This window comes from Colias croceus, chromosome 3 (genome assembly GCF_905220415.1).
Source record: "Colias croceus chromosome 3, ilColCroc2.1".
Taxonomy (NCBI): Eukaryota; Metazoa; Arthropoda; class Insecta; order Lepidoptera; family Pieridae; genus Colias; species Colias croceus.
In genome coordinates, this window is record NC_059539.1 from 5,413,726 (window position 1) to 5,424,413 (window position 10,688).

The following is a 10,688-nucleotide window of genomic DNA, read 5'->3' on the forward strand; positions in this document are numbered from 1 at the left end:
TTGAGATAACAATAACAATACTACTTCCAAGTTCAAAACATAAATAACTGAAATGTAAAACAAATAGAAAATAATTTGAGATACACCTGTTTTATGTTTAATCATTTTAAACTAAGAGAAGTGTTTAATTTTTCCCGTGATGCAGATTGTAAACTTTCGTAATATTTTTTGAATCCTTTTCTACTCCTGCAGAGAATATTCAAGTTTATTTCTCTAAGACCCAAATTTCTTAGCTTTTCTAACCTTTCTTGTACAGTTTTTTGTGAAGCTGCTAATACTCTTGGTTTACTGATAATATCTTCAGTAGTAAATCCTTCACTGAAGAGAAAATCGAAAAAATTCTTTACCTGTTAAACAAATATAGAATTAACATAAACTTCACTTATTAATTATTATCATCAGTATGAAGTCTGATAAAATGAGCCAGAATATCAAGCAATTAATCTTTTAAAGACAAATATTGCACAAAAAAACAAATATACAGCAAGCATTACTCAGCATTTTTAAAAGATATACCTTGCTAACTCTAATTCGTTCTAAAGCAGGAGCTTTGACATACATTTCCTCAACAACATCTAAATTTGTGTTTAATCTTTTAGCTATATACACTTTTATTGATTTATCATTTCCCAAAATTGATTTTGTTTCTTGATATATTTCGACATACCTGAAAAATGAGAAATTTGGTATAATATTTATGTACATGATGTAATATGATTTTATGCTGTCATTACCTATTGCATTAATGGATGGCATTTAAATTGAATTAATAAATTAAATGTTCTGCAGCTCACATGGTGAATGGTGATGATAGCGAACATTTACCTATTTAGAATTTCCTCTGAGCACCTTACCATCCATGGGTACACTGGATCTATACCCATGTCTTTTATCTTCTGTAACCTTTCTGCTATAGTTTTATGGTGATATTTTAAAACCCATAAATCTCTCATAATTCGGTCAGGAGAAACGCCCATGTCTGTCAATATAACTGAGTGTTATCAAACCTTTCTCTTGTGTGGTTTGTAAGAGATATATTTTATTTCTAATATTGATACAAGAATCACAGTTTAGATGAGAAAACTCAATATTAAATATTTTTATTCATATGTAACCTACCTCTTACCTAACAGAACTTTTAATGAGCTTTGTATCCATTCAAATGACAAGGTATAAATAAAATTTCTTTTTGCTATGCGTTCACTCAACATTGCAGGGGGGCACTGAAACATTACAACACACACTTTATAAGATACTAGCAGTCCGCCCTGGCTTCGCCCATGGTACATATTTCGCAATAAAAGGTAGCCTATGTCCTTTCTAGGGTATCAAAATATCTCCATACTAAATTTCATGCCAATTGGTTCAGTAGTTTAGGCGTGATTGAGTAACAGACAGACAGACAGAGTTACTTTCGCATTTATAATATTAGTAGGGATTTTATTTAAAAATTTGACAACACAATTGTTAAATTAGGTAATAAAAATATTATACTGCAAACCTTTATTTGTGAAGAGATATAGTACAGTCTATTTCGGCAATATCCATTTTTTTCATCTCTCTTAGTGGTTTTATAAATAGTAGACAATGCATTAATCGGTAATTTATAAAATGGTTCTGCATGTTTTTCTGACTGAAAGTTCAGCTTTGATATGAGTTTTGTTTTCTCAGAAATAAAGTCTAAAAAAAATCACAATTTAATATTAAGACTATAATTGACTTCGAGAAACATACTTAAGTATATTTAGTTTTAAATTTACCTGCTTTTGTATGTTCACTCAACGTATCAGTAGTTTTAGATGATAATAGACTTCTTTGTAAAACTTTTAATAGATCACACTGCCGAGTATTAACTTTTATTCTATAAGGAACTACTGTGCTATGTAGTTGAAATAGAGATTGCTTAAAAAACAATATAACAGGAGATTTAAGCATCATTAATGCAGTTTGTATAAATTTGAATTTAAAATATGAAATTTATGTATCCAGTCCCAGTCATTCTTTAGGCCATATAGGCTTAAAATCTTGTGTAAATACATCAATATAATCGAGGACCATAAAATGTATATGTTTAGGGTAAGTAGTAATAACTAATTAGTATCACAGAGCAAGTGATTAGTATTTAAGCAATATATTTTGTTTTAAAAATTCACAGCATTAATCTAACCAAAAATATTTTTTGACATTGACATTAATTTATTGTCTGACAATTATATCGACAGACAGCAAGAAATGCAGAGAAGAAATGGTACCTATATTAAACATTAAACCCCGGCTACACTGTATACATCTGTATTACATTACGCGCAGTATGTACATGGGATAGCTCAAGTTACTAGATCTGTGAGTTACACAGATCTAGTGGTTCTAGATCTGTGTCAAGTTATGTTGATTTGATTTTAAAAAAAAGTTTGTGATAAAAATCTAAAAATGAAATTATTTATTAAACGTAAGTACATACACGCCAATGTAGCTGTCGACCGACTGAGCTTACTTGGAGCTTGCATAATACATTATGGAGACATTAACCTCGTACCGATCATGGTACGCTATCCGCTATTCGGTAGCGGATACCGCTCTAGTTTGAATAGACCTTTAGGGTCAACTCACACCAAAAGAGCGGCGAAGCGCAGCGCAGCGCGGCGAAGCGCGGAGTAGCGGAGACCCCCGACTTCTCGAGCATTCCAGCGACTTCTCGAGCAGTCGCGGGAATCCGCGCGCCTTCCCGCGATGAATTCACGGGTCGCTCTTTGCGCAGTTCGAATGCTCGCGCGCACAGACGCGTGCGGGGAGCGGGCGCGAGGGGCGGGATATTGCCAGCGGCCGCTCGCGAATGCTCGAACATTCTCGGGAATTCCCGCGACTTCTCGCGCAGTCGCACAGCTCCGTTAATGGAATTCCAGCGGCGCCGCGGGCATCCGCGCGACTCGTTCGAGCTTCTCATGCGATAATAAGTATTATAGTAATGAAAATAAAGTTAAAATTCATATGACACGGAAACTGCGCTCCGCTTCGCCGCTCTTTTGGTGTGAGTTGACCCTTAGATTGGCAACATTATTGTGTGACTGTAGTGTGGACCTTTGAAAATCGTAATAAGTATAGCTTAGATTATGGATTATGGATTCTCCGCGCGCGGAGACCAATTCTTAATCTAAGAAGTATAGGATGTACACGAATGGCATGACATGAATGGATGAATACAATTATTAGGTTTAGTTTTATATTATTTTAAAAACATAAAATAGTCTATTGATTCTTGTCAGATCGCCTTCTACTCGACGATCGGCGTCGTCTCCTTTCTTCGCTATCTTTACGTCGGCCTTCTCGCTCTCTCGATTTTGAGCGTCTTCTTCTACGAGGTTCTCTTTCTGGTGATTCTGACCATCGCCATGAACGAGTTGGTGATGTCCTCCTCCTAAAAATATGGGAGAAATAATTAAATGAAACAGTATTTAATTACTAAATCGATCAATAATTCTTTATTAAAAACATAGGTACCTTTCCGGATAACATTCTATTTCATTATATAGTCCCCCTGGATTTGTAAAAACATGTAAAAAGTTACAGGAATTTCCTTTAGGGCATCGATTTCTAAGTTCAAGTCCTGGAAAAAAGTTCAATTAATATTTATTAGGTAAGACATAAAATTTATACAAACAGTACCAGCAAACATACATTTAATAAAAAAAAACTTGTGAAGCCATTGCCCTGACTGATTATTATTTAAACTAGAAAAAAGAATTGAAACCGTTATTTATAAATACGCCAATAAATACAAAGTATAATATGTATATTTGTATAACACATAAAATTAAAGAAAAATATAGATTTAAGATCATCAAAATTACCACAAATTGCTCTTTTCCATGAATAAATATTACAAAACTGCAATGATATTTGTTTTCCTCCGTACCATCGAGCGTGTAAAGCACGATAGGCTTGTACCGCACTTCTTATATCAGCATATTCTACGTATGTATTTCCTCTGAGATGCCTTTCATAATTATTACACACCTATAAAAGTTTAATTACTTTATAAAACACATAGTTAACTAACTTAAAATAGGTATGATTTTACAAGAAGAAAATGGATAGTCATTTAGGATCACTTTGTTGTCTGTCTGTCTGTCAGTTGAAATTCATATCAAATAGTCAGATTTACTATATCTTGGAGCTATGAAAATTCAAACTTCTAAGCAAACATAGTAAAAAAAAAAGGTTCTTGTATGCTGAAATTTTTTGCAAGAGAGTCAAAACCTACCTACTTCCCGTGAATTTAAAATTTAGCACAAAAAATTGCGAGAAGCATAGTTTTTAGATAAATCATATAAATAACCATAGGTTTGTTCGCAGCCTTCGGTGCAAGAGAACCGACTGGCACATAGCCGGTATTTTTCCTTTTTCTTGATATTTTGAATACAAGGGTGACCCGCCCGCGCGGTCGGTTCGGTGTACTATGCTTTTAGGTTTACGTAAAAAATACGTAAACAATAAACCATCTCTTTCGAAGTGAGTGCAAGATTATTTGTAGTACTAGCTTCCGCCCGCGACTCCGTCCGCGCGGATGTCGGTCTTTGCGTGGATGGTTTATTTCTCCATTTTGAGTAACTCGGACAATGACATCTTATAAATATCTATTGGACCCAAATACGGCTAGGTCTATAATAATACGCAACGTGTGTTCGCGGTACCTACTACAGAACAACGTCTATGGATAACTGAAAAATTGAGATTAATTTTTTTTCTACGTATTTTTCCAGGATAAAAAGTATCCTATTTTACGCCCAGGATAATAAGGTATAATTATACCAAGTTTCATCGAAATCGAACCGGTAGTTTTCACGTGATGTCTTCACATACAGACAGACAAAAATTTTTTTAATCACATATTTGGGTTTGGTATCGATCCAGTAACACCCCCTGCTAGTTATTTTTTCAATATTTTCAATGTACTTACAGAATTGACCCTTCTACAGATTTATTATATGTATAGATGATGAATCAATGGTGGAATTCCTAATTTTTATTTTATAGAAAAGGATATAAAAAAATAAAAAATATACAAACCTTGCATGACTTTTAAAGCAGACAGAATATCTGAGAATTTAATGTAAAGGTAAATTATGTAATAAATTATAGGACAAAGATAATTCAAAGCTGCCTATTTTTTTATTGTATCATAACTTGATCACTTTAATTGAATTTTGATTTTTGGACGTTGTTATCTTGATGGTTTCCTCATGTTTTTTTTTACAAATTGGAGCAGTGGTGATGTGGATAATGTTCATATAAGTTGAAATGTAAATTAAATTAACTATTGGATTTGGATACACATTCAATCTTGAAATCTGGACCCTGATCAAACTCCCAGGTCCTCAGAATTAAGTCATTACTGCTCTTATTACTACTATTGTCAAAAACAATGTTGTATATTAAAGGATACATAAATACCAAAGAATATTTCGCAGTCTGCCATATTCAGCTTACCTTAAATTGAATAACTTCACCATACTTTTGAAATTCTGGTAGAACATCATAAAAGAATTCCTCATAATGCTTATTTGTTTCACTATCTTCATATTCTAACATTATATCAGAATCCTTTTCATTTACAATAGCATTTTCTAAGCCAAAATGTACATAAAAGTTAGTGGCCAACAAAGTCTGAAATAGAAAAGTATATAAGTATAAATGAATAATATATGTATAATTAATGCATTTAAATATAAGTATTTGTGTGTTAAAATCTAAAGCAATGGATGAGGTACAGTGAAAGAGGTGAGTTTGAAAAAATCAACAAAACTTGATCTGAAATATCATCAAACATATTTCTACAACTTAATTATGCAAATAAAATAAGTTGAGTTCTATCAACTAACCAAATCAAATATCTGCTTCTGCTTATCTACTCATATACTCTCTAAAACATGGGCACCAAAAATTACTCACCTTGCTAATTCCAGGATATTGATGATTTCTTGAACACTCATCACTAAAACGACAGCAACCAGTCTTGAAGAAAAATGGACATATTTCCGAATTGGGTCGACTTTCACGGTAAATTAACAGTTCTACTGGAGGTCTAAAAGAATCTCCTGATAAAAACTTTTCTAAACTTTTTATGAACTTCTCTTGTTTGATCCTGTTTTTCTCTTCAATCTCCTTTAACTTTTCCTCTTCTTTGGCTTTGCGCTGCTTTTCCAACTCCAATTCCTGTTTTATTCAATAAATTACATCATTACATTTTAAATAATTCATTATATTTATCATTACAAATAGAAATAAGGTCTAGTATATGATTGCAAGTAAAAAATCATAGGTACATAGATTACGAAATTTATGACACAAACTTACTTGTTGCAACTTAATTTCCATTTCAATTTGTTTTCTCTCTTGCATTTCTTTTTCCAATGCAATGCGATTGTATTTTTCTATAGCTATTTCTTCCGCTTTGAGCCACTTTTCATTTTCTATCTTATTTCTTAATTCTATTTGTTGCAGTTCAAACTTTTCTAGTAATTCCTGCTCAAACATCCACTCTTCATATTCTTCTGATGTAATATTAAGATTTTTAACTGAAATAATAATAAAGAATGAGTTCTTAGCACAATAAATACATGTTATATATTATAAAAAAATGGGTAATAAATTTTTCCGCTACAAAGGCTATATTATCCTAGAGTAGCTGTAAATAGGTACCTCTATCTTTGGCTATTTTTGTGCGAATTCTTCGTCTCCTCTCACGTTTAGCAATTTTTCTCCATTCTTTATGTCTAAAGGCACAATAAGATTAATCAAAAAATCATTATTATATATCATATGTATTGTTCTTACATTCACTTACCTCCCCATGTTTATTATATATTATATGTTTTCAATATATATATATATATAAATATTTATAATATGTTTTCAATAAATTGTAATTATAGTATTTGTATTAGATAAAATAAAATAATCATGTAAAACATAATTTTCAAATTGTTTGTTGATTTGATAATGTCAACTGTCAATCGCCAATCGGTCGGTCGGCAATCGGCAGCCCATAGAGTAAAGTACCTAATATATATATGCGGCAGCCACAGAGCAAGTAATATAGTAGGTACGGCAGCTCGATCCAAAGAGAATATAATCCACAGAGCAAGTAATATAGGAGTGTATAGGATGATATAATCCGCTAGTGGCTAGGAGTACTAGTGTTCTGTGATATAATCACTACGTTCCGAGCTACGTTCTGCCTCGATCGGCAGTCTTGCCCTTGGTCTTGCCAGTTGCCCACAGAGTATACTTTTGAAATCCTTATGTCTTGCCAACTTTTCAAATATGTCAGCATAAATCTAGTATACCTAATATTATTCGAATATGAATATTTTAAAAGTGAAACTTTAGGCGTGTTGAGAGTAAAATTTCCAGGTCGCGTCATGGCAATACCGTCACGTCATGGAGTAAAGCGACGATTTTGGTATCTTTGAATCTTATCAAAGAAGTTTCACTTCTGACATGTGTGCTCGGCACACACGCTCTTTTTTATAATACTCTTTTTCGAAAAATCTACTGCACGGATTTGGATTAAACTTTACAGTAGGTAACACAGATTATACATACATCAGAATAACTGAGAATAACACTTGAGGCACAGAATACTTAGTAGTAGCTAAACGCTACTTGAGGTTGAGAAAAGATTTGAAAATTTTGCATGAATCCGTCCGAGAGTGAAACCACGCGACATAGCTGGTTATTATATTGCAGTCATACAACCCTACCTATGTTACTTGCTCTGTGGTATCTTAATACCGTATTAAAGAATTGATTTGTTCCCGTAGATTGTAAATAAACAAATTAAAGAAGGTACCTACTTAATAATTTTGCATAACAACAGGTGAGTTTCCGGGATCCAAAACCAAAAATTTAAAGAAAGCGAATATGTTACATTTGTATATTTTTAACCAACTTCATTATCTGTAAACAAATGGTACGGATGAGGGTATTTTCATATTAATGAAATCTTCTTTATTAGTGTTGAGTGGACGTTCATTTCTTTCCATTTATGAAACATTATAATAAAAATGGAAAGGAATAGAGAAAAATTAAGAAATGCAATTCTGAGTAACAATGATAGAGAAGTCTTTGACCTTTTACGTAATAATTTAGATCCTAATTTTGAAGGTGGATGGCCCATTCGATTAGCTGCTCGGCTTGGATTTTATTCTTTAGTTAAATCATTTGTAAGATATGGCGCCAATCCACATCTACTTAGTGAATCTGGTGTGTATAAAACGCTTTTTTTTATTTCTAACCTAAGGAAAATAATTACAGCATAATTATTACTTCAACTATTTATTTACGTTATAGGTGCCTCAACTTTACAACTTGCGGTATATTCTGCTAAGCATTGGGATATGGATAAATGGAACTTTTTATTATCATGTTGCGACTCATCCCAGTTAGCTGATGGAGCCGCAGTTGCGATTATTTTTGGTAATATCGAAGCTTTAAGAAAGATAATTGGAACAGGTCGATGCAATACAAACATACCAACAACTTTAACAGGTTATATAAAGTTTCTTTTTTGAGTTAGTACTTTTAGAGAATTTTGGTATTTGAATTTTCAAAACTATAAATTTGTCAGTTTTTGTTTAATTATTTTTTAATTTATTTTATATTGTTGTTGTATTTATTTTATAATTACCAACAACTTTAACAGGTTATATAAAGTTTCTTTTTTGAGTACTTACTTTTAGAGAATTTTGGTATTTGAATTTTCAAAACTATAAATTTGTCAGTTTTTGTTTAATTATTTTTTAATTTTAACACCAAATTATAAAAATTCCGATCAGAGATCAATAATATTGGTTTTATATAGTTAAAGTACTTTTTTCACCTCAGGAAAAACACTGGAAGATCTAGGAAAAGGTTACAAATTACAGTATTTACTCGATACAACAACAAGGCATCACACACTGCAAGTACCAGCGACACCATCTCCAAGAATGTCTAGACAACACAGATCGGTACAAAAAGAATATTTTTTTCATATAATTATGTACAATATTTTTTACTAAAATATAATAAACGCGAGCGTGTTTGTGAGAACGTAAATGTAATGTTTGTTACTTTTTCACACGAAATCTACTGCATGGACATTTGGCACCATCTACCAAAAAAAAAAAACACTTTATTGCATTCGGGCACAGAACATTCGGGGATTTTCGGATGACGGGTAATTTGAAAGGGAAAATTGTTAATACCACTGAGCATTGTTTTAATGTGAATAGGTATCGTAAAAGTATCGCATGGAAATAAACGGGTTTGATAATTAGCATTTATATTTGTCAATGATTGTACTTTACGTATTAATTTGACGTTATTGGATTTACCTCCGGGTCATTCGGATTACCATGCATCAGCAATCTATAGAAATGCTAACGATTACACACTCTATTATACTGTGTGCTACGAGTAGCACAGCTAGAGTAGAATAATATATCGATTATTACACACATGAAAAAAACTAGGGTTATTGTGTATCATATAAAATATAAAAAAATATATGAATCATTTTGTAAAATATTAGTTCAATATTAGTCCTTCCAAAAATATTAGTCCTTTTTTTATTTTGATTACACATGTTATTTCTCTCACCAAGGTGGTAACTATTACTCTATGGTGGTAACTTAGAGGATCTTCATTACTTGATGCCGTTATTTTTAGGGGTATTTACTTAAAATAAGATAAATTCACTTGAAAATGTTATACAAATAAGGATCGTGTTTCAGGATCTGCGACGAACGCCCGTGACGCATCACCGGAATTTATCGCCGTCTGTTGCAAGTTTTTTTAACCTTGCAGCAGCGCAAACTTCTCTAACACCTCCGCGTTCCCCCCTGGGACCTATGTTCTCACCAACGGCACAATAGTTATTGTGGACATTTATTCACTTACACATTTTAAGAGTTCCTGAATTATTAAAATATAGTTATAAAATTTGACGACTTCAATGAAAGATTAATTTAATTTAAAGTTTATTTTGTCAATCGATTAAATAATTGTTATTTTATTAGGTTTGTAAATATTATGGACATTATTTTAATTTTTAACATTGGAAAGTGTATCAGTAATGAATACTATAGATAGGGAGGCGAAGAGGGGAATTTTCTGTAATACTCGAGCGTGGCAGTTTAAGATATGAGAGATACCTTAGACCTAATAGAACAACCTTATTAACTATTTAGCTCTATATGTAGTGACGCGCGCCTAGGATAGACGATCAGATTAGTAAAAAAAAATCGATAGTCTGAAATACTCGAGCGCGTCAGATTAAGATATTGGGGGTTGATTTTAGTGTTTTAAGACTAAATTTAACTAATCTGACCATAAGTCCTTGACGCCGCCGAGTTATAGGGTCGCGAACTTGTAAAAAAAAAACGTTAATCCGGCATTCTCGAGCGCGATTGTTTTTTATTTTTATTTTGAAGAATATAATCTAAAACTTACTAAAAATACAAAATCTGCCGGTTTCCGCATGACCGGAAGTCTGGAGGAGCCATTTCATCTTCCGAAAAACGCGTTGCAGCATATAAGTCGCGAACTTTACTTTTTCCAAAAAAAAAGTTTAAATAAACAAAAAAGGTAATTTTATTTTACAAAAAAAGGTCTCTTTTCATTTTTGTCCAAAGTTAAAACTTTTT

General features: G+C 32.4%; 3 protein-coding genes across 3 annotated transcripts; 1 reads left to right on the forward strand and 2 right to left on the reverse strand.

Moving 5' to 3' along the window:
- Positions 1-31: 31 nt before the first annotated feature.
- Positions 32-2,186, reverse strand: LOC123706002 (transcription termination factor, mitochondrial). Its single transcript, XM_045655121.1, has 6 exons — positions 1,761-2,186; positions 1,502-1,680; positions 1,127-1,223; positions 826-979; positions 517-667; positions 32-347 (listed from the first exon to the last, which is right to left on the reverse strand). Exons 1-6 carry the CDS (start codon positions 1,936-1,938, stop codon positions 102-104), a joined length of 1,005 nt encoding a protein of 334 aa, XP_045511077.1. The 5' UTR covers positions 1,939-2,186; the 3' UTR covers positions 32-101.
- Positions 2,187-3,206: 1,020 nt separating this feature from the next.
- On the reverse strand, positions 3,207-6,890 carry LOC123706001 (U2 small nuclear ribonucleoprotein auxiliary factor 35 kDa subunit-related protein 2). The gene is made up of 8 exons (XM_045655120.1): positions 6,845-6,890; positions 6,700-6,773; positions 6,355-6,575; positions 5,950-6,213; positions 5,488-5,664; positions 3,849-4,014; positions 3,499-3,604; positions 3,207-3,415 (listed from the first exon to the last, which is right to left on the reverse strand). The coding sequence occupies exons 1-8, from the start codon at positions 6,850-6,852 to the stop codon at positions 3,247-3,249; spliced, it is 1,185 nt and encodes a 394-aa protein (XP_045511076.1). The 5' UTR covers positions 6,853-6,890; the 3' UTR covers positions 3,207-3,246.
- Positions 6,891-7,994: 1,104 nt separating this feature from the next.
- LOC123706158 lies at positions 7,995-10,168 on the forward strand. Its single transcript, XM_045655327.1, has 4 exons — positions 7,995-8,265; positions 8,353-8,550; positions 8,887-9,011; positions 9,777-10,168. The coding sequence occupies exons 1-4, from the start codon at positions 8,067-8,069 to the stop codon at positions 9,915-9,917; spliced, it is 663 nt and encodes a 220-aa protein (XP_045511283.1). The 5' UTR covers positions 7,995-8,066; the 3' UTR covers positions 9,918-10,168.
- Positions 10,169-10,688: the final 520 nt, after the last annotated feature.

Excerpts from the sequence above, each read along its gene's own strand:
- LOC123706158 (XM_045655327.1), top strand. The coding sequence starts at position 8,067 with ATGGAAAGGAATAGAGAAAAATTAAGAAATGCAATTCTGAGTAACAAT. Across the intron at positions 8,551-8,886 it reads CATACCAACAACTTTAACAG|GAAAAACACTGGAAGATCTA; the intron begins GTTATATAAAGT and ends TTTTCACCTCAG. Across the intron at positions 9,012-9,776 it reads TGTCTAGACAACACAGATCG|GATCTGCGACGAACGCCCGT; the intron begins GTACAAAAAGAA and ends ATCGTGTTTCAG.
- LOC123706002 (XM_045655121.1), bottom strand. The coding sequence starts at position 1,938 with ATGATGCTTAAATCTCCTGTTATATTGTTTTTTAAGCAATCTCTATTT. Across the intron at positions 1,681-1,760 it reads GAGTGAACATACAAAAGCAG|ACTTTATTTCTGAGAAAACA; the intron begins GTAAATTTAAAA and ends GATTTTTTTTAG. Across the intron at positions 1,224-1,501 it reads ATATCTCTTCACAAATAAAG|TGCCCCCCTGCAATGTTGAG; the intron begins GTTTGCAGTATA and ends GTAATGTTTCAG.
- LOC123706001 (XM_045655120.1), bottom strand. Across the intron at positions 5,665-5,949 it reads AATATCCTGGAATTAGCAAG|ACTTTGTTGGCCACTAACTT; the intron begins GTGAGTAATTTT and ends TTTCTATTTCAG. Across the intron at positions 3,416-3,498 it reads ATAGAATGTTATCCGGAAAG|GAGGAGGACATCACCAACTC; the intron begins GTACCTATGTTT and ends CCATATTTTTAG.